At 45.5% G+C, this 26,876-nt stretch overlaps 1 protein-coding gene across 4 annotated transcripts in view; it reads right to left on the bottom strand.

Annotated features, from left to right (window-relative positions):
- Positions 1-1,315: 1,315 nt before the first annotated feature.
- The window catches only part of crebbpb (CREB binding lysine acetyltransferase b), a 70,419-nt gene continuing 44,858 nt past the window's right edge, over positions 1,316-26,876 (bottom strand). For 2 of the 4 annotated variants that reach the window (XM_083780224.1, XM_083780225.1), the window contains 19 exons: positions 25,964-26,158; positions 24,072-24,446; positions 23,233-23,406; positions 19,419-19,602; positions 18,450-18,568; positions 17,204-17,443; positions 16,780-16,868; positions 14,550-14,630; positions 14,080-14,136; positions 11,943-12,020; positions 11,242-11,309; positions 10,989-11,139; positions 10,285-10,431; positions 9,582-9,695; positions 8,579-8,744; positions 7,420-7,587; positions 7,031-7,195; positions 5,672-5,953; positions 1,316-5,248 (listed from right to left, as the gene is read on the bottom strand). In XM_083780224.1, coding sequence (XP_083636350.1) covers positions 2,909-5,248; positions 5,672-5,953; positions 7,031-7,195; positions 7,420-7,587; positions 8,579-8,744; positions 9,582-9,695; positions 10,285-10,431; positions 10,989-11,139; positions 11,242-11,309; positions 11,943-12,020; positions 14,080-14,136; positions 14,550-14,630; positions 16,780-16,868; positions 17,204-17,443; positions 18,450-18,568; positions 19,419-19,602; positions 23,233-23,406; positions 24,072-24,446; positions 25,964-26,158 — 5,193 coding nt within the window. In that variant the 3' untranslated portion in view covers positions 1,316-2,908. The remainder of the gene's footprint in view (positions 5,249-5,671; positions 5,954-7,030; positions 7,196-7,419; positions 7,588-8,578; positions 8,745-9,581; positions 9,696-10,284; positions 10,432-10,988; positions 11,140-11,241; positions 11,310-11,942; positions 12,021-14,079; positions 14,137-14,549; positions 14,631-16,779; positions 16,869-17,203; positions 17,444-18,449; positions 18,569-19,418; positions 19,603-23,232; positions 23,407-24,071; positions 24,447-25,963; positions 26,159-26,876) is intronic. The other 2 variants (XM_083780226.1, XM_083780227.1) reach the window with 2 other exon arrangements.

Below are 26,876 nucleotides of genomic sequence, written 5' to 3'. Positions count from 1 at the left end.
CAAAAGTCTTGACAATAGCCTGGCCCTACAACCTAGATTCTCTTTGGGTTTCAGGTCAGGCCAGTTGGCTGGTCAGTTAAGCACAGTAATACCATGGTCAGTAGGCCTACACCAGTAGTTTTGGCTCTGTGGGCAGGTGCCAAGTGCTGCCTGAAAAGGAAGATCAGCATCAACATAAAGCTTGTCAATGTACGGGGGCACACAGCGCTGTAAAATATCACAATAGATTGGTAGGTTGTGTTGAGACTCTGGACTTGACAAAACACAATGATGATTTTGGCCATGTTATCTGCTGGTGTTTATCCACTGACAGTGAAAACACAATGGTTTCAACACAGCCATCTTTTACAGTACATTGTGCTTCAGTATGTTGACAAGCTTCATGGAGATGCGCATTTTTCCATTCCAGCTCGATTTGGCACCTGCCCAGTGCCAAAACTACTAGTAACTGGTGTACTGACCATGGTACTACTGTGCTTAACTGACCAGCGAACTGGCCTGACCTGAACCCTAGAGAATCTAGGTTGTATTGTCAAGAGGAAGGTGTGAGACATGAGACTCAATACAAATGCATTTACGGCTGTTATCAAAGCAAGGCAAACCATCTTGCTCTCCTATCCACAAACCACAACATGCAGGCTAAAACTGACAGGCTTAACACCTCTAGACAACTTCAAGCTTTTTCACTTTGTTGACTACTGTACGAACCACTTTATGCACAATGAATTGAGAATATATGAAAGTTTCTCTTTTTGAATTATATTAAAGAAAACGAACTTTTACACAATATTCTAATTCACATACATATATATATATATATATATTTATATATATATATATACACACAAACAAAATACATACATGGATGCAACTGGGACGTATCCTCAGTGATGTATCCCAAGGTCATCTGGGTTTCGGGTCTCCCAACATCATACCCCTCACTCAGGTGACCCAGCCGGGGTGATCAAGTCCCAACTTACGTCCCAGTAGCTACCCTCGATCAGTCCCATTAGGGAAAAACCAGGGCCACACAATCCGTTCCTCCTGAACTACTCTGCCGGGACTGGGAGGTACCATTCTGGCGTGTGGAAGAACTAGGCTCTGTGGGTTGACTCCTGTCCGGGCCCCTCCTACGTCTCACCAGGTCCACTCCTGCTCTCACCCTGTGCGTTGCACCAGACTCCCAGCACCAGGCACTTTATTCATACATATACACATAATATATATATATATATATATATACATACACATACATATATATATATATATAGAGTGAGAGAGATAATTCAAATAAATGGCAGACAACCAGAGACTCTGTTGCACACAGGTTTATTTAACAATATGGTATATAAGTACGAAATGAGCCATTTTAGCCAGTTTGTACATTGCTCTCATTCTTTTCTTTTTTTTGCTTTTGCATATTTACAGTATTGTCCATCTGCATGATTTACATTAGAGAACAGTTCACCATCAATTCAAGTTTAATGCAAGAAGAGAAAGAAATAAGAGGATGCACAGAAGTCTCTCTGAACAGGGATCAGCAGTCTGACGGGTCGTATCTATCGCACCACGGGCATAAAGAGGGCTTCAGGTCCTTCATGAGAACTTCTTTCAATCCAAGGAGAAACAAAGCAACGTCATTTTTCTTTTTCTAAACATCTGCAAGACAGAAACACTGGGTCCAAGCCAGTAAAAATAAACATTCCGGCACCTTTGAGTGAACAAGCTTTAAAGGCTCATTTATACGTTGTCGCATGATAACAATGACATATTCAAATGAGAAGAAAAAGGTGTCTGTGAGACGCTCATGCGACTACATATAAATTACAGGCCGATTTATCCTTTAGTTGCGTGCCAGTGCCGTGCGCCTAAATAGAGCCACCAAAATGTTATGTAAAAGGTTAAAATAATATTTTACTAATGGCCTTTGTTGCTGCATGCAGTTGCATTTAATTCGGTTTTTGGACCAGGCAAGGATGTGTATTCTGTGAGTAGTCAGGGGAAAACAACCGTGTCAATTGTTTCTTCCCTCAATGTGTAGTTATTTTCATCATGTCCTTAAATTGATTCGTGACACTATGCGAGTTTGTAGATCGGCTATTTTTGTGCGAGACACTGTCACGCAACTAAATCAGGCTCAAGCCCAAGTGCAGGTTTAGTTGCACCCCCTGCATCATGTCGTGTTTCGGTGTGTGCAATAGTTCCTAGTCCTATACAAATATGTGAATGTCCCATAGACTCTGCAAACAGGAAAGAAAGTATGTCTTCCCGAAATGTCCTTTTGAAAAATTGTAGATTAGCACAGCGTTTCTCAGCATGGGGTCCAGGGTCCACCAGGGGTCCAAATGGAACACCGTGTCCCCAGACCAGACGGTGAGAAACGCTGCATTAGAATAAATTAGCCAGGAATGAAGTAAGGGAGCTGAAGAGGTGAAACCTGGCAAAAACAAAAGTTCCCCCAAACAACGTATTTTACAGTCATCAACGCAAAAATGCTAATCGTTCTGCAAAGGTACAAAAGGAAAAAAGGAAGAAAAAAAAAGAAATCTTAAAATGAAATAATCTTTTTTGTTTTGGGAAGTTTCATTAAAAAAAAATTCATACCAGAGCATAACAACTTAGAAGGAAAAAAAAAACAAATTAAAACAACACAAAGACCAGGACAAACTTCTTTCAAATCTGGTCTGAACCAAAAAATATATTCTTTGTGTCTCAATTGTCCTCTTTTTAAACAGCAATTATTCAAGTCCCTCCATATGTTGGAAGAAAACGCAGTCCCTTGGTTTAAGGAAACGTTCACAGTCCATAGGCCTTGTGACTCATTTCTTTAGACTTTTTACATCATTAAGTACAAAAAATGTCTTGGTTTGAAAACACAGATGAAGGCCTTTATTCATCTCATGAAATGCTACAATCCTTCAACAAACTTCTCTAGTGTGTCTCCCGTGGTGTCTCCCACCATATTCATGTCATTGCTTAACCCACCTCGATTTGGTGTGTTAAGCTGTGGGAGCATGGCACTCTGCTCCGGTGTGCCCATGTGTCCCTGCTCCATGGAGCCTGGCATTGGGCCTCCGAGGCCAGGGTGAGGGGAGCTGGAGTGGAGGGAACCATGCTGGGCAGAAGGCTGGGGTTGTATTCGTGGGGAGGGGCTGGAATGCGGGGGTTGCTGTGAAGGTGGACAGGGCGATTGCACCGGGGCCGGGGACCGCACTTGGTTCCCGAGAGCGTTGGCCATGGCCTGGCCGGGTATGTGGGCCCCACCCTGGGGCTGGCCTTGCAGCATGTGGGACTGAGGGCTCATCGAGTTGGCCTGCGCCGGAGAGCCCATGTGCTGCTTCAACATCTGCTGCTGCTGCTGCTGCTGTTGGAGCAGGCGCTGTTGGAGGATGTTCTGGGCCCCGTCCATGCCCATGCCCGGCTGGCCCATCTGGGCCATGGGAGGAAGCTGGCCCATGGGTCCCCCGCCTCCCTGCATAGCCATCTGTTGTTGCATACGAAGCTGAGAGTAGCTAGCCGGCCCCGGCTGCTGCTGCTGGGGGAACTGCCCATGGCCCTGAGGCATGGCCGCCTGCTGCTGATTCAGCTGGATCTGCTGCATGCGGAGCAGCTGCCTGCGGTACAGCTGGGGGTTGCCGTTGTGAGCAGCATTCATCATCTGTCCCTGAGGGCCCATAGGGGGCATTCCCTGGGGTCCCGCTTGCTGAGGCTGCTGCTGTTGAGGCGGCATCCCCGGCCTCTGTACCTGACCCGACTGCATGGCTACCATGGCCTGCATCCCTGGCGGGGCACCCAGCATGGCTTGAGGGCTCTGCTGCTGCTGTGCCTGAGGCTGGCTGGCCTGGTACTTGGCTGTCCTCTGTTTGATAAAGGCGGCCATGAGGTGGGGGTTGGACTTGAGAATGTTGAGGACCTGCTGTTGTTGCTGGGGGGAGCTGGGGGATTTGAGTGTGCGCAGCAGGTCCTGTAACGCGTTGGGGGCGATGTTGCCAGCAATGCCAGGCATTCCCCGGGGCATGCCCTGCTGCTGGGGCGTCATGCCCGGTTGCGAGGGTCCCTGGGGGTTCATGACACCGGGCAACTGGAGGCCCTGCTGCTGTGGCATCATGGGTCTCTGTATGAGCGGGCCCTGCTGGGCCATGGGAGTTCCCTGAGGCCCCGGCTGAGGGGCCATAGGGCCCTGCTGGGGAGGCACCTGCTGCTGGGGTCCCGATGGGTTCTGTATGGGTGTCTGCATGCCTGCACCCCACTGGCCCTGCTGCATGGCCTGCATCACCTGGGGGCCCCGTGGCCCCTGCATCATTTGCATCTGGCCTGCCATGGGTCCCACCATTCGGGGGTGGTTCATGGGCACGCCGTTCATCGGGTAATTTTGCTGCTGCTGCTGTTGCTGCTGCTGCTGCTTGGCCTTGGCTACCATCTCGATCTGTCTGGCCACCTTCATGGCTGCCAGTGGGCCCTGTGGTGGTGGTAGTTGTTGTTGTTGCTGCTGCTGCGGTAGTGGTGGAGGCGGAGTCTGCTGTGGCTGTTGCTGCTGCGGGGGCATGCTGGGGAGGGGCGACTGCTGCTGATGGAGAGGGGAAGACTGGGGCCCCGGTTTGCCCTGTGGGACTGGTGTGGGAGGCTGGCTGCTGCGACCGTTGTTGGGGAAGCCTTGGGCCATGGTGGCCGGATTGGGGGGCTGCTGCTGCTGTTGGTTGGGCATAGACTGGGGAGTTTGGGGCGTGGAGGGCTGCTGCCCGGAGTTGGGTGTTCCGGGAGCGGTTGAGGTAGGTGGAGACGGCAGGGGCATCCCCCGGCATGCCATGGTGGCCATTCTGCGCCGCATCATCTGGGCCTGCTGCAGCCGGTGCTGCAGCTGCTGCTGGCGCAGCTTGTGCTTGATGTTCAGACAGAAGGGAACGGGACACTTGTTCTCTTGGCAGTGCTTGGCGTGGTAGCAGCACAGTGCGATGAGCTGCTTGCACACGGGGCAGCCGCCGTTGGTTTTGCGCTTGCAGCCCTTGGTGTGCTGCACCACCCTCTTCATCTTCTGGCAGGACGGCAGGGAGCAGTTGGCGTTGCGGCACTGGCAGGCGTGGACCAGAGACTGGATGCAGCGCTGGATGCTGAGGCGCCGGCTCTCCTGCGGGCTCTTGGACGACTCCGAGTTCTGTCCGTTGCTGTCGTCGTCCAGGCCCAAGCCCCACTTCACCATCTGGTGCTCGTGTCCCTTGGCGTTGTAGCAGTTGATGCATAGGTCAAAGTCCTGGAGAGAGGAATGAGAGGATGGATGAACGCAACATCATACAAACTTATTTTCCCAGGGTTACTGTAGATAACTAAAAGTATGTCTAAAATGAAAAGGGAAAACATGATTTGTTAACAGAAACTAAAATAAGACGAATAAAATAAAACTATAAAAGTATATGTGGTGAATATATTATATTAATTCAGGCTATTAAGGCAGATTAAACATTTTGCTTGTGGTAACTACGCAGCTCTGCTGTGGGTTGATCAGTGTTAACAGTTCATGGTGCGTACAAATCAAGATTGAAATTACTTTGCTCAATATGCAACATTAAATAACACGTTTTGTAAATATGAATCATGCATTCTTTCACCCTAACCTTTTCAGTCAGAAATCAAGTATTTCTCTCATAATACCCCTTTGCATCCCCCCTCCCCATACCTCGCAGACGGTGCAGTGCCAGCGCGTCTCCACGTGGTGCTTGCACTCGTTGCAGGTGTAGACGAAGCGGTCCTGGCCCTGGTTGTGCAGCTCCACCAGCATGCACATGCTGCTCCACTTGCAGCGCCGCAGCGAGCTGAACTCCCAGTGCTTGTCGCGGGCCAGCGTCAGGAATGCGTCGCGGCCGTCCATTAGGTCGCAGGCCAGCAGCGGGTCGGGGTCCATGATGGGCGGCAGCGTGTTGATGGAGGGCCCGGCGTGCAGGTGGATCACGAAGAACACCTGGATTGGGAGCCGCAGAGATGATGTGGCGTCACGTGACGTCACACAGAAATATTTGTTATTTCACCAACCGAATGCTTTCAAACTTTTCATGACCCAAGATACTACTAGGCCTCATCTGTCTTTGCAATGCATATTGCCTCAGGCAGATTAAGTCTGGCCCCTCACAACTGTGGGAGGACTTCACGGCCGAAATGGTGACGAGCCAACCAAATTAGTCTGGAACCACGCTATAACCAACCAGGGCCCAGGCAGTATGCAAATATGGGGCGGGACATTGCAAGAAAAAAAACAGTCACTGAGAGGGACGATACCCAAGAGGAAAATTAGCAAGAGGCACAAACTCGACTTTACTTCCCATATCTGTGTGAAGGGGGCGGGGACAATATTAGGAGACGGGAAGAATGTTGGAGGGGAGGTGTGTCGGTGGGGAGGTGTAGTGGTTGGGGAGAAGCAAACCATGCCTACTTTATTTAGGAGACCATTTGTAGGCTTTGTGTACCATTTCGCCTCTAGTGGCTCCACTAGAGGCTCCACTCACACCTTCCTACCTACTTGACTGCCTGCCTGCCTAGAGATGTCCCAAACGGGCCCCTCAGGTCCTCCACTGCTGGCCTGCGTGATGTGCCTAAAATGGCAACTAAAAAACACAGTGAAGCAGCTTTCTGCTTCTACAGGCCCCAACGGCATGGAACAAATCCCACTATACCTTCGAAAGGCAGCCTCTGTAGACATTTTTAAAGCACAGCAAGACATATTTCTACACTCAAGCTTTTAAAAGTCTTATTCATGTCCTCACTGTATTATTTGAATGTGGTTTTATGCCTTTGCTTTTCTTCTCTCTATTGCTCTGTAAAGCACATTTAGCTGCATTTCATGTCATGAAAGGTGCTATACAAATAAAGTTGTATTATTATTATCTATGAATTGGGATAAAGCGTTTCTCCAGAACTTGCCAGCTCCATACATACAGGCAGGCGTTCCAAATGGCTGGTACACATACGGAATGGCGGCCACGCCCCGAACGAGTACTTCATTAGTACGTTTAACGTTTTTTATCCATTCAGAATCTCCCACCTCTTTATGCTTCTCCATGGAGGCGTAGAGCTTCTGGGACAGGTCATTGGCTACATTCGGCATCCCAGGCTTCTTCTTATTGGCTCGGCTCACGCTGCCCTTGTTTTTGTTGGCCTTTTTGTTGTTCTTCTTCTTGGCGTTCTTGCTGTCGGGTTGCACTCCTCCCTGGTAAGAAAAATTAATAAATGAGTGCGGCAGGGCGGGCGTCGCGGAGGGCCATGGGTTACGTGCAAGCGACGAGATGAGGTTATGCAATTAAACAGAGTGGTTATACAAAGTCTGAGTGGCTGCTGAAAGCTTTTATATAATGAAGACTTGAGGGCGTTGTTATTTTCTCAGCATATTGACTGTTTGTGTTTAGATGTTCACTTCATGTTCCTCCATCTTACCTCTGGAGCGTCGCAGGAGGCTGTATGCTCCTCCTTCTTCCTCTCCTCCTCCTCCTGCTCCAGCTCCTTGATGCTCTCCTCCAAGACGTTGGGCCAGAAGTCTCCTTCGAAGTAGGGCAGCTCGGAGGCACTGGTTATTCGGTCTTCCGTTGCCTGCTTGAAAATGTCCTGCACGCGATAAAAAAGAAGCCTTGTGTCAGGTTAAGTACAACCCGCACACTAAAAGCTAATGTCTGCTACACTGCATGACACGTTGCATCACAAAAAATGTCATTTTAAACAGAGACGAGGTCACGTCGACACCTTTCCAGTTGATTATTTTTATTTTATTTTTGTCAAACTGGTAAGCCTTCAACTCTTCAAAACAGATCACATAAATGATACATTAAAATGTCCCATAATCTTTTCTTTTACATGTGTAGTGTCGTGTTGCAGACGATCAGAGATATATGCCTACCAATTGTCTGGGGAAATATAAATCCAGTGACAAAGTGCTTTGAAAACCGTAAAATCTTGTCATTGGTTCTGCAATGCAGTTTATTTTCTTTCCTGAATTGTTTCCATGGAGTGGCATGATTTCTGTACTTTGATACTGTTTTGTTTGTGTCTATGGAGTTAGCATTACTCAAATAGACCCCCAGGTGTGGTTATAATATTCAAATGTCTTCCCTGTGTATTTATTGTTTATTCCTGAAAGACTTGGAGTAAAAAGGCCCAATTGAAATACATGTTGGTCTATAAAGCTTTAAAGGGTTTTCGGTCAAAATACATTTCTGATCTATCATGAACCATCCAAAGGTCTGCTTTCTGTCCCCAAATCCAAAAATAAACATGGGGAAGCACAATTTAGTTTTTATGCACCACATATCTGGAACCAATTGATGTTTAAAACACAACTAAAGACTTTTCTGTTTGCTATTGCCTTTGATGGACTTACTTTTATTCATTTGAACTTCTTTTGTTTTATGCATCCTACTGCCATTGTATAAATGCGTTTGCCTTGCTTGATGCGCTGTGTAAAGCACACTCAATTGCCTTGTTGAAATGTGCCATACACAAATAAAATGACCGTGCCTTACACAAAACTACACAACAAGTTAACATATGTCCTCGACATATGTTAACTTGTTGTGTAGTACTTATATGTCATTGGCCTGACCTTGAAATCCTGTAGGATCCTCTCGGCAAACGCCTTGTCCAGCATCTTTCTGTACCACTCCTGCAGCCTCTTGGGTTTGGGGATCTTCTGGTCGATAGGGTGGCAGTGGAAGATGTAGTCGTCTCCTTCACTGGGAGGGCAGGCCCAGATGTGGCCCATAACATACCTGCAGGGGAGATGACACCATGTGTCACTCTGGCTCTAGCCAAGAAAACACCATTAAACCGTTTCCGTCCATAGGATGTCGCCACACGTCCTAGGGGTCCCAATCGACGCGTACAGACGTCCTAGCGCATCCTCAATGATACCGGGGCGAGCTAATATTCTGCATTTTTCCCTTTTTTTTATTTGTCAGTTCGCCTTTCGGCTACCGTATGCTACACTCTGCACTCAAATTAGCTTACCCTTGAATTAGCTGTTAGCGCGGCGGAAAGAATGACTCGTCTCTCCTAATCCAGGGCACTCTCCGTGGTTTTGAACGGATCGATATACTGGCGCTTCATTTCTGCTCCTCATCCGTCTCTCCCGCAAAATATGAACGCTTTTTGGATCATATATCGTATAAATTAAAACGATTGAAATGTAAGCTAGCAATGTAAAGTAAACGTTTTTAGTGGATTGTTTCCGGGTCATGGGTTTCAGAGTAAAAGCGACCAGACATGGCCGCTTTTACTCTGGCACGCCAGAGCTCCTATTTTGAAGAACTTCCGGCACTGATTGTGTAGATTTTAGACCTGAGGACGCATCTGTGTGACCTTTTAACCCATTCTTTTAAACGCTAGCTATTGAAAAATAGATCTACAAGGTCAAAGCACAGCACCGAGTGCCGCACTACGAGCTTGTAGTGCGGCAAATCTTTGCTTCTGGTACAAAACATTTTCAGATGTGGGTCGGCAGCCGAATACATAAAAAAAGTCAGGATTTAGAAGACATTTGCAGAATCCGGTATCAGGTCTTAATGGGTTAAGAGGTTTAAAACTCGTCATGTTGTTCTTCCACTCACCCCAGTTTCTTCACGTATTCCAGGTACCCTATTAAGATTTCATGGTAGACTGCAGTCCGTAGCCCACGGGGTCTGAAGAAGTGAATACTGTCCAGGTATGATATGTAAACACGTCTGCAAGAAAACGCCCGGGACGAGAACAGAACAGGTTACAACAACGTGGCAAAAACCTACAATAAAGCCCAAAGACCTCCCCGCCTGGCTGGCTGGGCCAGTATCACCATAGTTTACTGGGTCGCTGGATCAACACTGCAATGTAGAACTAATCCGTTACAAGTAAAAGTCCGGAATTCAAAATGTACTTGACTAAAAGTACAAAAGTATTGGCATCAAAATGTACTTAAAGTACCAAAAGTCTGCCCAAAAGTACTCACTATGCAGAATGTGCCATTTCCAGTCTTTTTTGAAAATAGTAGATCTACAAGCTCACAATGCATCACACACACTATTTTCAAATGGCCGAAAAGCTTATAGGGCTGAAGTGGTTAATGTATGTTTTGTAATAATAATCAAAATCTACAAAGTAACTAGTAAGTTACTAAGTGAACTAAACTAAGTAACTTTTCAAAATATTTAGTGGAGTAAAAGTACAATATTTACTTCTGAGATGTGGAGTAGAAGTAAAAGTATTGGAAATAGTCAAGTAAAGTATACAATACTTTACAGTACAATTTACCTGGTGTTGGGGAAGGGGTTTATTTACCTGGTGTTGGGGAAGGGGCACTCGGAGCCGTACTCCTGCACATGCATGCCGAAGAAGCACACGTCGACCCCGTCGATTTCCTCAAATGCAAAAAGTGCTTTGGTTCTGTATGGGAAGGTCTCCACCATCTCGCCCGAGTCCACAAACCTGTGCAAAGAGAGAGCAGGAGATAGTTGGATACTGGTCAAGTTATGTTTGGAAAATATATAGTAGTAGTTTTAGTTTTTATTTGGTTTTTTCAGTTTTGAGTTTGAATCAAGTTTGTTAGTTAGGTTTACGAGTGCATGCATACCTTTAATTTTTATAGTTAGCTTTATGTTTATAGTGTATATGAGGAAAGCCCCGTTTTAGAGAAGCTGAAAGGGATAGAAAGAATGCAAGAAGTTTTCCATCATCATATGACGACGATGATGCTGGAAAAGCTAAAATGAAGATGATTTTACATGCAAATCTATTTAGTTTTAGTTACTTTTAGTTTTGCATTGTTCAAAATCTTCCCTTTCAGTTTGTTAACTACTGTATAATAACACGTATATGCGGCTCGACTGTAACATATACGTCCTGCAAAACCAAGTCATATTACATTAAAGAAAGCAGTAAGATGGACTATCTTTCTTAGAAGTGGAAAACATCAGTTGACTTTTATATATTATAGTCTAAGGACTTGATACAAGGACCTACAAAACGGCATTTGAAACACTTACCTGGATTTCATGCCAGGCTTGATCTCCACGTTTTTGTCGGAACTGGCCACCACCCGCACAAACACCTCGCCTGCTTCCGGGTGGTTCTGTCTCTTCAAGTACTTGTTCACTCGGTCCTCGATATACATGCCCAGCCTGGTGGTCTGCAGTCCTGACGAACACAACAACACGGTAAGGGATAACCTTGGGCCGCCCATGTCATGAAGAGGATCACTGGTTTTACATTATGCATACGGTAATACACCAGACTTACTTTTGGCTGAAAACTTGTTCTCTTTTTTTGTTTTGTTAGACTTCTTGAGACAGTTGTCACAAACAAATCTGGAAGAAGAGGGACATTGGAAATGTTGAAACGGCTTGCTCAAAGTGGTCGATAATACGTCCCTCTGAGATCATTCATATAATTACATTCAAGATTAATACAAAGAGGTCTATAGCAGGTAAAATAGACAATACAGATTCTATATAATATATTACTAGTCCATCCATACAGAGATATGCACACTCAAAATTATTTGCAGACTTTGGGTTATGTGCTGTGTACATATGCATTGCATTTGTATTAGTGAACATCTCTAAAGAAAGTAGTAGTAGTAGCAACTATTAGCATAAATACAACAACAACGGTGTGCTCCATTGTATCAGTGAGTAAGCACGATCACGCTGTTGGCACCAAAGAGTACTACGAGGACCCCGCAGCAACGGTGAAAACTCCAGCCGTAGCATTAAACAGAGTTTCCAAGGAAACAAACAGCTTGAACGTTGGGAGCCTGAGTGTCGGCACATAGTAACGATCAGTGGCCGTGTGCAAATTCATATCAATTGCTGGACGCACCAAGGAGAACAACCCGGTCAGACAGAAGGAGAGGTTTGTAGAGTGATAGGATATACTGTAGAGTAGATTGTGTGGAATATTATACTGTAGAATTCAGAAGCATAAAGAAGTGCACTCACCCTGAAGGCCAGATGACGTCATAGTGCAGCACACAGATCTGATGCATCTTACGTCCGCAGTCTTTACATTCGACATACCTGCCAAAGACACAGACATCAGTGAGGATTTACCTTAATAATCATCATTGTGAAGATGGGAGCCACTTATTGTCCTAGACCAGCGGTTCCCAAACCTTTTTGGCCATGGACCCCCTGTTACCTCCCGACCTAGCTGATGCACCCCCCCACATGAAAAGATAAATTGCATAAGCTATATAGAGACATATCTTTCCTTTTTATCCATAGGCTATATTCTGCATTACTTGCCATATATTGGCATAATATGTTAATATATTTAAAATAAAAACATAGCACCACCATTAGACGTTTCATGTCCCATGCACCCCTTAGAAGGCACTCGTGCACCACAAGTTTGGGAACCACTGCCCTAGACCAGTGGTTCTCAAAGTGGCATAGAGGGACTCTCAATGTTCCTTAAGGAGGTTCTAAATTGACCGTCGCCAGTCTGTAATTTGTAGGGAGAGTTTAACTCTTTTTCCCCCCAGGGCCCAGGTACGTATATATACGGACGTCGGCGCTAGGTGGCGTCATATCCCAGGTCCGTGTGTATATATATATATATATATATATATTAGTGGCGGATATCGCCAGGTACCTGGCGATGCGATTACACATCGTTTCCGAGGGTCACGATTCGATTAATCCCGATTAATGCTGATTAATTGGGCTATGTTACGATTTGATTAATCCCGATTAATCATGATTAATCACTCACTGTTAATCACTCAGTCACTGTGTGACTAATAAACAAAGTGCTTTCTAATGATTATGAATATATATATTCTTTCACAGTGCACGTTTTTAACTCAAATCTTTGCTTCTGGGGGGGGTCCATAGAAGAAAATATTTTCAGATGGGTGTCCGTGGCCAAATACAGAACAGCAATAAGCAGCTTTCTTTAAAAAAAAAAGAATGAGTTTGTACAAGCATACAAGCATACAAGCTCGTCTAGAATTACGAAGTCCATCGGCACTTTTATTGCAAAGGATTTACGTTCACATTCGGTCGTGGGGAGCGACGGATTCCGGGCCATGTTAGCACTTTGGAGCGACACTACATCGTCCCATCTCGGCCACATTTCACAGGCGGTCGATGGTTTATCGAGTTCTCGTGTCCCCTCAACCTCATACAATCCAAAATGTTCCCTTTCTGTCATCTTTTTTCTCTTCCCCTCCGCGTTGGTAACTCGTTCTGTTTTAGTTGTTGAAAGCTAAAGCGTGTGCGAGCGCTGTGTGCGTCACTCTAAACGGTCCGGTACGACGACGCAGCCAGTCGCAGATTAGTTCCGCCCTTTTGCTCCAGTAAAAAAAATACATTATATAATCGATGTTTGACATTTGTGCATCGATGAATTATCGCCCATGATGGCATCGCGATTAATTGACTAATCGATTTTTTCCCCCACCACTAATATATATATATATATATATATATATATATATATATATATACATATACACGTACCCCAACGTATACTCCGTCTATATAATGGTTGAGGCCTAAGGAAGCTTTTAACATTGGTCCGGTTCCTATAGCAACGCCCCACCGTGGTATTGCAAATATATTACAGTGCTAAGCAGTTGAAAGGAGGACTTCCAAACCTCCATAAATCGGACTGCAGGATCGCCGTCCTTGGTGGAATTTCTGCCATCCACAGAATTTAATTTGTGCCTTTGTACGGCGACGCTGCCGCCATGTAAAAGCTTCTGACGAAAGGTAAACAGTGTGTGCTTGTTCCAATGTGTAGCGAGTGTATGTAGCGAATCAGTGTGTGGGTGGGGGGGGAAACTCCATCTTTTAAAGTGAACGCGTATGCTGGCACTGGGAACTGGGGTTTATGCTAACAGCTAACAGTAGAGAATAGAGATAGAGTTAAAGGCCATACCGCACCAATGCAACTAGTCGCAACAAAACAGTTTTAAGGTCAACCGCACCAATGCAACTTCTTGCAACCGGCATTGGGGATAATGGTTGCAACTTAAGTAGTTGCATGGCGAATCATTTGTGTGGAGTGGGCTTAAGAGGGAGTCCTTGAAATGAAAAACCACTGAGAACCACTGCCCTGGACTGTACTTACGGCTCAGGGTCCAACGAGTCATTCTTCTTCTTCTCAAACTGCTCTTTTGATATCATGCTGGGTGGAGTAGAGGGAGAGAGAGAAATCATTTATTAACCAGCCTTTGTGACTGAAGACTTAACTGCAGCATGCATTCCTTTATCCCTATACTTAATTTTTTTTTTTTTTTTAAGATATTTTTTTGCGGCTTACGCCTTTATTGATTTTTTAAGGGATAGAAAGTAGGCTGACAGGAAACGGGAGAGAGATGGGGGGATGACATGCGGTAAAGGCCGTGTCGGGTCCGGGAGTCGAACCCGCGGCACACCGCGACTGGATCACCAGTCCGGTGCCCAGACCGTTACGCTACGGCCTGGGCTCCCTATACTTAATTGACTGGTTTCCACAAGCGCTCTATACTAGACTCCGCTAGGGTTCATGTCGTTAAGCGAAACCAAACTTAGCCACGGCGACAAGATACAACAACTTACGTCTGCGGCTGCGCCGGGTCGTCCCCTAGCGTCACGCTGTTGCCCTGGATCTCGTTGAAGCACTTCTCGCAGAAGTGATACCTGTCGGCAATAAGTCCAAATTTGGGTGAACTGCGGCCAGCACAGTACACACAGTAGTAGCACAGGCAGAATGCAGACAAAACAGAGGACGGAGCATGGGTGACGGGCAGGCGGCAGGACACACACACACACACACACACACACACACACACACACACACACACACACACACACACACACACACACACACACACACACACACACACACACACACACACACACACACACACACACACACACACACACACACACACACAGGTTAGTCACAATGGAAATGGTCCTCATTCAAACTGCCACAGAAAATGGGAAACAAAACAAAAAACATGCTACAATCATGCTGTGTTAATGGCAAAAGTGGATACATGCCAATGATAAATGACTTCTGGGGATGCCATCCGGACTGCATGCCGAGATGTTGCGCATCACTACTTTCACCAGTCATTCGATTCATAAGGAGTGCACTATGAGGTGGTGAATGAATGATATGAACATGCTAGGAGTGCACTATGAGGTGGTGAATGATATGAACATGCTAGGAGTGCACTTTGAGGTGAATGAATGATATGAACATGCTAGGAGTGCACTATGAGGTGGTGAATGATATGAACATGCTAGGAGTGCACTTTGAGGTGAATGAATGATATGAACATGCTAGGAGTGCACTTTGAGGTGAATGAATGATATGAACATGCTAGGAGTGCACTATGAGGTGAATTAATGATATGAACATGCTAGGAGTGCACTTTGAGGTGAATGAATTATATGATCATGCTAGGAGTGTACTATGAGATGGTGAATGAATTATATGATCATGCTAGGAGTGCACTATGAGGTGAATGAATGATATGAACATGCTAGGAGTGCACTTTGAGGTGAATGAATGATATGAACATGCTAGGAGTGCACTATGAGGTAAATGAATGATATGATCATGCTAGGAGTGCACTTTGAGGTGAATGAATGATATGATCATGCTAGGAGTGTACTATGAGGTGAATGAATGATATGAACATGCTAGGAGTGCACTATGAGGTAAATGAATGATATGATCATGCTAGGAGTGTACTATGAGGTGAATGAATGATATGAACATGCTAGGAGTGCACTATGAGGTGAATGAATGATATGATCATGCTAGGAGTGTACTATGAGGTGAATGAATGATATGAACATGCTAGGAGTGCACTTTGAGGTGAATGAATGATATGAACATGCTAGGAGTGCACTTTGAGGTGAATGAATGATATGAACATGCTAGGAGTGTACTACGAGGTGAATGAATGATATGAACATGCTAGGAGTGCACTTTGAGGTGAATGAATGATATGAACATGCTAGGAGTGGAGGGAGCTGCAGAATGTGTAATAGTCAAGTTTCAAAGCTGCCTTAATTTTTACAACAGATTAGAAGCAGTTCAGGTGAGCCTTCTCTACATTGTTTTAGGAAAAATTGCTACATTTTCAGCTTGCCAAGAACTTTCTTTGCCACTTATAGTTCCCCATTAAATCCTCATATTCTCAAGCACGGAGACTTTCTGCCAGAAGTGCTACAGTATATTATACCCCCACAAGCCTTGCAGAGTTTGCTGGCGATTGCGTGCAATAAATGAAGCCACTGGAATGCAGTGGCGGTTTCTGCCCAGCAGGTGGAGCATTGGAGCTGCCTCTGGGACATTGGACTCCTCGCAAGCATTTTCTGGTCAAGACACAATATCTACCTCTGGTGTTTGTGTCACGCCTCCAAACGAGTAATAGTGTGAACGACACCCCTGTGTATGTAGCTATAACTGTATGTCAGGTAGCATGCTAAGCAACATGTACAGTATGGGAGTTGAGCAGCCAGCACACCAACATCTTCAGCACCTCTCCATCTCCACCACTCAGCCCGTATAGGCGTTCTTAAGCCTAATGACTGCTTGGCACCAAACAAATTTCCAAAAGGACAAATAAAGTATCTATCTCTCTATAGTCGTACAATGGTGTCCTGTGCCAAAAAATAGCATATCTAGGCCTGGGCCTTTCGAGTCCCGATCCCGACGACCTTTGCTGTGTGTCTTACCCCCCCCCCCCCCACCTCTCTCTCCCCCTTTCCTGTCTACCTACTGTCATCTATCAATAAAAGTACAAATGAGGGTTTTCTAAGTTCTTACCTGTTCTGGTAGCTATAGTAGGTGCCATCCCTGGAGATTGTACACAGCTGTTTGCCGTAGCAACAAAGCGTCTGGGGCGAGAACTCGAACTGTGGACGCAACCAGAGAAAAGTTAATGCCAATTTCTACTTTTTGCGGCTCAAAAGCGTTGTCGTGCCCGTTGTCGTGCCTATTAGGTGCAGTGTTCACCGAGAACGCCTTTTGAACCAAGGAGCACTGTGGATATCATGTCCACAGCACTCGCACGCAGTATTTATTGGTTTCATTTTATACTCTCAAGAGTTAATTTATTGATAAACATCTGCCTTGCTTAATTTAGAAGAAGAATTGTTATTTTGACCAAGGTTTGCCTGTTATCTCTCCTAATAATGGGCCGTGATACGTGTATGAATCACAGAGCCATGGGGCAGCTTCCCCTCCTCACCTTCCGGCCGCAGCAGTAGCCCAGGCCCTGCATGACGGGGTCGATCTCGGCCTCGAACACCTCGGCCAGCTTGGTGCAGTACTTGTAGACGCGCGACGTCTTGCGGTTGTAGAGCCAGGCGTTGTTGAACATGACCCAGATGTCGTCCACGTACTGCCAGGGCTCCTGGAACTGGCCCGTGTCCAGCTTACGCTTGATGGTCGACAGGTCGATGGGGTTCTTCACGATGTCGAAGTAGTCCTGCCGGGAGGGGTGAAAATGAAAGCGTTAAAAGCTTCGTTAAAGCCTCAGTTACGTCCCCGTTCATCATCTATGCCTATGGCACTGGTACCCAAACGGTGGGGTCGGGACCCATTTATGGGTCCTTTAATGTTTTGTTTCCTACATCATTTTTTTAAATTAATATTACTTCAAAACATTAAAAAAAAAAGTGTGTTATTCATCTGACCACTTGCCCAGTACGATGGGGTCTACAGGCTGTCTGAAGGTACTTACAGTACGATGGGGTCTATAGGCTGTCTGAAGGTACTTACAGTACGATGGGGTCTACAGGCTGTCTGAAGGTACTTACAGTACGATGGGGTCTATAGGCTGTATGAAGGTACTTACAGTACGATGGGGTCTATAGGCTGTATGAAGGTACTTACAGTACGATGGGGTCTACAGGCTGTCTGAAGGTACTTACAGTACGATGGGGTCTACAGGCTGTATGAAGGTACTTACAGTACGATGGGGTCTACAGGCTGTCTGAAGGTACTTACAGTACGATGGGGTCTACAGGCTGTATGAAGGTACTTACAGTACGATGGGGTCTATAGGCTGTATGAAGGTACTTACAGTACGATGGGGTCTACAGGCTGTCTGAAGGTACTTACAGTACGATGGGGTCTACAGGCTGTCTGAAGGTACTTACAGTACGATGGGGTCTACAGGCTGTATGAAGGTACTTACAGTACGATGGGGTCTACAGGCTGTATGAAGGTACTTACAGTACGATGGGGTCTATAGGCTGTCTGAAGGTACATAATACTAATAATATCTCAAACTTATATAGCGCTTTTCTGAGTACCCAAAGACGCTTTACATGGGGGGGCTTTACAGAGGTAACAACAAATTAAAAACAACTTTAATAGAAAAAGGAAAATAACATTAAAAGCTAAAGAACATTAAAAGACAGTGAAAAGGGTTAGCTAGGGAAGGCAATTTTGAAGAGGTGGGTTTTGAGGGTGGATTTGAAGGTACTTACAGGGATGCCCAGTACGATGGGGTCTACAGGCTGTCTGAAGGGCAGTGACTCCGGGTCCTGCCTGTAGAGGGCCTCCAGGGTTGGCATCAGCGCTTGTCTCAGCTCCTCCGGCTTGAAGACTGAAGAGAGACGACATTATACCATTACCAGAAATACCAATCACTGACACGGAGGCATAATAACGGCGTTAATAACTGTTGACGGACCATGCCAGGCAGTGTAAACACGTCATTGTCTACGCACAGCTTTGGCCGTCTACTGTACACAAACAGACCATTTAGTCAAATGGCAGTCAAGTCTATGGACTTTTTAGAGCACTTTTAAACAAACAGTGGCTGCCACGTCTATGGACTTTTAATGTTTGTTTAGAGGAATTTAAACAAACATTACCATCACTTCACATGAGTGTGATTCTGTTTTTGCGTCCCTGTTGTTGTACATTAGTGTACATTTTGCCCAGTCATTAAAACGCTTCCAAAATGAGGTCAATGTTAGCTTAAGAAAACGCCACAATCTTTTTATCCATGGACTAATTTCAGCTAAACTTTGATGTGATTTTAATGACTGTATAAACAACATTAATGCAACTTTTCCACAGTACAATTTTGCAAGTTTGCAAGTCTCTCCAAATAGATTTCCACTGCAATGAATGGTTGAAAACGGTATGCTTTGAAAAATGAATCTACCCCCAAATCGTAGTCAATAGAGGGTATGCGCATGCATAAAGTGAATGGCAAATCGAGTGGCAAAGTGACAGGAAAAGTGAGTTTAACATCGTTTAATGCAATTAGATATGACTTTTCTGTTTGGATGTATGTGCTGTCAAGTCCAGAAAGTAGTTCTTAGCCACTCAGTAGGCATTCCTGCATAACGTCCGGGTTTAATGATGACGTCACACGCATACCCTCTATAAGCTCAAACGTGTGGGACAACCGGGACGGTTCTTCATTATGTCCAATGAAGTCTTACTTTTCCTGCGGTTCTGAGCAGGAGAGGTGGTCGACGTGCCGTTGGCGCCGCTCTCATCCTCCTCTTTGGGTTCCACCTTGATGTTGGGCTTCTTCTCCTCCGTCTCCATTGGCTCCGGCTTCGGCGCCGCCCCGTCCGGATCCTCCTTCTTCACAAACGGGGGTTTGGTGTCCTCGTCCTCCTCCTGTGTGGAGACACGGCGACATTTAGGTAAATCTCATCTTTGAAAGAATTTTTGTTCAGAGATTAACCCATTTTGGCCTGACCTCAGCATTTTTTAAATGTCTTCTAAATCCTCCAGTTTTCCAAACTAAATATTTTCACGATTAAAAAAAAAATAGCAGACCTACAAGCTCGTAGATGAGCGTGTAGATCTGCTATTTTTCAATAGCTAAACTATAACATAATGTTTAAAACACCAAAAGGGGTTCCCGTTTAGAATGGGTTAAATGCAGAAATGTAAAACTGTGGAACTATATGTCACTGCAGCACAAGACAATGTTTAAAGTTTGACTAGTATAAATAACTTCTACTTGTACGTCAATATATAATATTTAAACTAGGGATGCACCGAATGGAAGTAAACAGTTGGCCGATTTTCTTTTTTTTTGTACCATTGCTGTCATAGCCGTACCTTTGTTGCAGAGAGGTCACGATTTTGTGGAAAAACTGAGGTATTACAATAGAGCACCTCACAGTTTTTCCACAAAATCGTGACCTCTCTGATCATTATCTGATCACCTTCGATTTTACATTGATCAATTATACACCACTGGACAAAAATGTCCTTGGCAGAAGTATATCTGAGAGCGCTGTAAATAAATTCAAGGAAATAGTTCCATCAGCCATCAACTCAGTATATTTCAACAAAATAGAGGACCTCCACACATATAGTCCTCCTCAACTCGATCAACTTGTTGATAGTGTCACATGCTCATTTCAAATTACACTTGACTCTGTTGCTCCCCTGAAAAGGAAGGTAATAAAGCAACAAAGGCTAGCCCCATGGTACAACTCGGAAACTAGAAACCTCAAGCGAACGTCTCGCAAACTTGAAAAGAAATGGCGCTCAACCAAACAGAAAGAATCATGTATAGTCTGGCAGAATAGCCTCAAAATATACAAAAAGGCTCTCAACACGGCCAGAGCCACCTATTAGTTTATTTTCAAAGTTTATTTTCAGGGAGTTTATTTTCGATACTTTGGCAAAACTGACAAAAAGCCGTGATTCCACTGATCCACGTATTCCTACAACTCTCAATAGTAACGATTTCATGAGGTTCTTCAATGGCAAAATAGAAACTATCAGAGATCAAATTGATCTACAACTACTCTCGGCTCCCACTGGACTGCCGCCAAATATGGTGGTCTCAGAGATGGCCGCACACCCAAATATATATATGGATAGTTTCTCTCCAATCGAGCTCTCTGATTTCACTTCAATGATATCTTCCTCAAAATCAACGACATGTACCCTGGATCCAGTTCCGACTAGATTACTCAAAGAGGTCCTGCCTCCGGTTGGTACATGCCTACTCAATATGATCAATATGTCCTTGGTGACAGGCTACGCCTACGTGCCACAATTTTTTAAGGTAGCGGTAATCAAACCTCTACTCAAAAAGCCTACTCTTGATGCAGGCATTCTAGCTAACTATAGACCTATATCGAACCTTCCATTTCTCTCCAAAATTCTCGAGAAAGCAGTCGCCAAACAGTTATGTGACTTTTTACATAACAATTTATTAGAAGGCTTTCAGTCAGGCTTCAGAGCTAACCATAGCACTGAGACGGCATTGCTGAGAGTTACAAATGACCTCCTGACTGCAGCAGATAATAACCTCCTCTCCGTGCTGGTGTTGCTGGACCTTAGTGCTGCATTTGACACTATTGACCACCACATTCTGCTACAGAGACTGGAGCATCTGGTTGGCATCAGGGGTACCGCACTGAAATGGTTCGAGTCCTATCTGTCTGATCGATTTCAGTTTGTAAATGTCAATGATGGCTCCTCAACACGTGAAAAGGTCAAATATGGAGTCCCACAAGGCTCTGTGCTTGGACCAATACTTTTCTCCTTATATGCTCCCTCTGGGTAACATCATCAGGGAACACTCTATACATTTCCATTGTTACGCGGACGACACTCAACTATATCGATCGATGAAACCGAACGAAACGGACCAATTAGTTAAACTTCAAGCATGTCTTAAAGACATAAACAGTTGGATGACCCGTAATTACTTACTCCTCAACTCTGACAAAACGGAAGTTATTGTGATCGGTCCTAAGCCCCTATGAGACAAGCTAGCCGATGAGAACTTTTCCCTAGATGGCATTACCTTGGCCTCCAAGGCCACTGTAAAGAATCTGGGAGTTACCTTTGATCAAGATATGTCTTTCACATCTCACATCAAACAAATCTCAAAGACTGCCTTTTTTCACCTGCGAAATATTGCAAAGGTTAGGCACATCCTGTCCAAAAACGACGCAGAAAAACTTGTCCACGCATTTGTTACCTCAAGGCTGGACTACTGCAACTCACTATTATCAGGCTGCCCAGGTAAGTCTCTGAAAAGCCTACAGCTAGTTCAAAATGCTGTGGCGCGTGTGCTGACAGGTACCAGAAGAAGAGACCATATCACTCCTTCACTGGCCTCCCTACATTGGCTCCCGGTCAAACACAGAATAGAGTTCAAAATTCTTCTCCTCACCTACAAAGCTATCAATGGTCAGGCACCACAATATCTCACCAAATAGACCAAATAGAACACCAGTGCGTCTACAGTATGCAAAAATGCTTACTGTCCCAACAATATCAAAAGTTACAATAGGAGGCAGGGCGTTTAGGTCCCAGGCACCTCAGCTGTGGAACCTTCTCCCGGCTTCGGTCCGTGGGGCTGACACGCTCTGCACATTCAAGACTAGGTTGAAAACCTTTCTCTACGACAAAGCCTATAGCTAGACCTGTCTCCAAGTCTGGCTGGATACCATGGTTGTACATTGTTGTGTGGGTCCGTCTCCCAGCAGTACTTGTAATATACACTATATAGGCTCCAGTAAGGCCTGCCACTAATCCAACATCCGGGGAATCTCTCCCCGGAGTCTCTTTTCGTCCTCCCCGTCGCAGTTCTGTGGACCTCTAATATTAACCCCCAACTGACTGCCGAGTGTGACCGTGGATCAGGCCTCTTCATGGAGCCCACCAGAAGTGTGACCCGGACCCGGCCTCACAGAGCTCGACCTCGACCAGATGTGGACCAGACCCCTCCACGGAGCCCACCTGTCTATTTCTGTCTATTTCTCTCTGTCTATCTCTCTCTCTCTCCCATTGTCGCAAATTCGCAATATTGCTTGCTCTGGGTGGAACTTTGTTGGTTTTAAAGTGTCTTGAGACAACTTGTTGTGATTTGACACTATAATAAAATTGAATTGAATTACATACAGGCATGCGTGTGCGGCTGCAACGTGCTTGAAGCCACGTTTTGATCACGTCATCACAACAATTGGCTCTAAAATCAACCGAACTGAATACCCAATATGCATTTTTTGCCACTATTTGGCTGAATAGTTTTGGTGGCCAAATAGTCGGTGCATCCGTAACTTAAACATTTGTGGTTAAACTAAGCTGTAGTTCAATCTAGGCACAAAAAGAAACAGCTACTAAATATGATCAATTGTAACCATGAGGATATTTTCATGACCTTATCCAGAAGGTCATGAAACTATTTGTCTTTAGTTTTTTTGTGCGCATCCTGAAAAGCATGTCAAAAAGAGAATATCAACCCTCTACGATTAGGTTAAGTGTGCACACCTCCATTTTTAAGTCTGTCTGCTTCTTCCCAGAGCCACATCCGTCGTCCTCTTCATCTTTCAAGTCAGGTTTGCAGTCGCCACTCATGTCAGGCAGGGCCTGCTGGGAGCTGACCTCCGCCACAGAGCCAGGGGTGGGCACTCTGTTGTCTATGCTGGCCGCCGCCTGGGACAGCTTCAGGTGGAAAGAGAGACATGTTCGGACACCGAGCTTGGAACAAAAAAGGCTGAGAGGAGTCAACTGTGAATGCAGACTTATGACACCACTGGATACAAACGCATGCTATTTCAACAACTCAAATGAAAACGCTTGGCCATGAACTACTATTTAACATTCATTTAACCACTTTCAACGGTCCCTATTCTGTAAATATTACAGTATACAGTATAGGAAAAACGTTTCCCAAAATGTCCACATTTTCAAAAACTGAGAAAATAGAACTTCTACAAGCTTACAACTCGCTCAAATTGCAATGCGATTTGATCTTGTAGATGGGCTATAGTCACTATTGGTCGTATGACAAAGCATAATAGTAATACTAATGGTGATACTTGTGTTAGTTGTTGGTGGGGTATTTGCACATAATGTTGTAGAATCTGTCCTGCATATAACCCATCTCAACTGTTCCGTATTAATGGCAGCCTCTGCTCCAAATAGTTACGGATAAAGTGCCTTGCTCATGGCCTCTCTGCCCACTTAGCTCTGGCCACCCTTTGTGTATGTGCGTATATATATGCCTGAAGTGGAAGTGGTTAAAGGAATGTGTTTGGAAAGAGCAGCAGAGGGGTTCTTAGTGTAGGGAACATCAGAGGGCATGGCTATGGATAGGGCTGTCTCACCGGTGTGCTGGGGTGCTGCGGCTGCACCGAGGTGGGCTGCTGCATCTGGCCGGGGGGCTCGGGCTGGGGCTGCAGGGGCGTCAGGGGCTGGGAGGGAGCAGGTGGCGTGCCCAGGACAGAGGGGGGACCGGGTATGCCACTGGGGATGTGGGTTGGGGTGGAGTTAGGCCCGCCGCCAGTGGAGGAGGCGGGCGTGGAGGGCTGGGACTGGGCTTGCGGGGGAGCGTGGTGCAGCTGCTGGGGCGGAGGAGGTGGCTGCAGGTTGGCGGAGGAATTGGGTGGAGGGGTGGCGCGGAGCGGGGGCTGGGCTATGGGGCCACACGGTAGCTGAGGGCCCAGGGAGCTCATGGCGTTCAGCGGGAGGTTAGAGTTCTGCTGCCGGAGGGGAGGATAGTCACCATTAACAACTGAGGCCTTTAGCAGACGCTCTAATCCAGAGCAACTCAAAAGTAGCAAGTGCAAAATCAGAGTAAACACAGTAAGCATGAACGCTAGTCAACGAACAACAGAACAGGGTAATGGTCACATAAGTGCCAGGAAGATTATATGCTTCTAAGAAACTAGGACATAAGGTGAACATCAAACATAATCAGTCAACATGCTATCTAAATAACAGAAACACGTGAAAGAGTAGCAAACACATTTATCCATCAAAAAGGGTGACAAGAAGAGATACAAGAGAGGTGGTATTCTGTCTCAGATAGATGTGTCCCTTAAATTGTAGCCTTGCGTAGCCAGTCTTCATCTGCCTTTGCAATGCATATTGCCTCAGGCAGATTAAGTCTGGCCCCTCTCTTTGTGGGAGGACTTCACGGCCAAAATGGTGATGAGCCAACCAGATTCGTCTGGAACAACGCTATAACCAACCAGGGCCCAGTATGGAAATATGGGGCGGGACATTGCTGAAAAAAAATCTAACACTGAGAGGGACGAGACTAATATCCACGCAGTGATATTAGTATCGCTCCGTGAGGCTATATGTCCCTATAACCCTAACCCTTGTACATCCCTTGACAGATAGCGGACATGATCAATGGAATCAGAGTCGAACACCAGAGTAGCATTTCAAACTTCACTGTCCTCTTCTCATTATCCATCAACTAATTTTATGCCTAAAATAATATTGGACGAGTTATTAGTTTATAATACATCCAGAATCACTAGTATTATTTTGACCGGTTCTTGGCGCTTTGCTTCCGCATTGTGACGTCATTGAAAAATTTCCCTCCATCCACACCATCTTTAGTGACGATCTTTAGCTGCGTTTTTCTCGAAATTGAAGCAATGTTTAAGGAGCTCAATAAAAGAATCCCTGTGACCTTGCGGAACTATATTATCGCTTCTGATGAAAGCGAAAGTATCTATCTGCCCTTGAAATGATTGATTCCGGTTCACCAAATCAGCTGCTGGCTTTTCTGAAAAACATGGCAGGGAAGCGACTAAACTAAACAACATTACAAAGTCTTGGTCACAAAACACTACAGGCACACCATAATGTGTTTTAAATCAAAACCACATGATTTAATAAAGCCAAGGCTCTTCAAGGCACTACAGAGAAAAGGGTAGAGGAGATCTGTATCTGTCTTTCTTCTTATAAAGAAATTAGGATTTCAGGTGTGCTGAAATCAATGAGCTTGAGCTAACGCATCTTCAGAAATGACTAAAGAGCAATTGCAGGTCTTGTTACAGCAATCGCCTCTAGGAGGTGCACAAGAGTAGAATTTTGAACGCCACAAAATGTGTGCCATGACAGGTGGTGCTAGGGGTTGAGGGTGACAGTTATGTGGCAAGAAAAGATGTATGCAGTGCACAGTATATACAACCCAACATGTCCTTAGCAAACTATATGAACTAACCAGATGGAAAACAACAGCCACATCAGTGGTCCTCACCTGAGTGACGGCAGCCTGTACGGTGGGCGGGCACAGGCCTACATTCACATTCATTCCCCCGCCTGCGGCTGCAGAGAACTGGCCCTGGGACATGAACTGGCCCTGGTTAGCGCCTGGCTGGCCCACCATGTTATTACCATGACTACCCATCATGCCTGGAGGAGCTTGAGGCATCCTCGACGGGGACATGCCCATCTGGAGAAAGGGAGGACAAAATAGGTGAGAAGAGACAACCGGCATTTGAACGTCTGCCAAGACAGACTGACTGAATGGAACGCAACCTCCAGACACAGTACTCTGACAACACACCCTCGAACAGGGGCCTGTTTATTGACGGAAAACTGTGAATCAATATAAAAATCCCAAATGCCGGCTAATCGAAAGCAGAGAGGGGAACGTTAACGACTTATATTATACTTTATCATACAACAAATGGTGAAAATAGCAGATGTACAATCTCACTTGTGGATCTTTTTCACTTTCTCAGTTGGTAAAAACCATAGAGAGCTTTGGACACATTTTTAGGATTTGCCCAAAATACGGATGCTGGGTAAACAACTTATTCAAATCCTTCCACTGTTCCACTGGCAGATGGCTGCAGTGGCATTACAGCCACGTTTTACAAACGTCAAGACAGTAGAAAATATAAATTGTACTAGAAAAGAGGCAGAGCAGGGCTGGACGAGGTTAACTGAGATACAGAGGCACTATGCAGCAAACGGAAGGCACAGGGAAGGAGGAGACAGAGTCTAAGGGCAGATTCACACCGAGTCTGTTTGATTCAAACCATTTCTGAATACAATACGCCGGGTCCCACTCCTCGCTGGCCACGATTCACATTGGCCTCGAGAGTATACTTCATTCAACTGTATTCTGTTCATTCAACTGTAAATGTTTTCACATTGCAGCGATC

This window comes from Protomyctophum parallelum, assembly GCF_964188405.1.
Source record: "Protomyctophum parallelum genome assembly, chromosome: 13".
Classification (NCBI taxonomy): Eukaryota; Metazoa; Chordata; class Actinopteri; order Myctophiformes; family Myctophidae; genus Protomyctophum; species Protomyctophum parallelum.
Note: the sequence above shows the minus strand (reverse complement) of the source record. Positions and strands in the feature narration are given on the sequence as shown.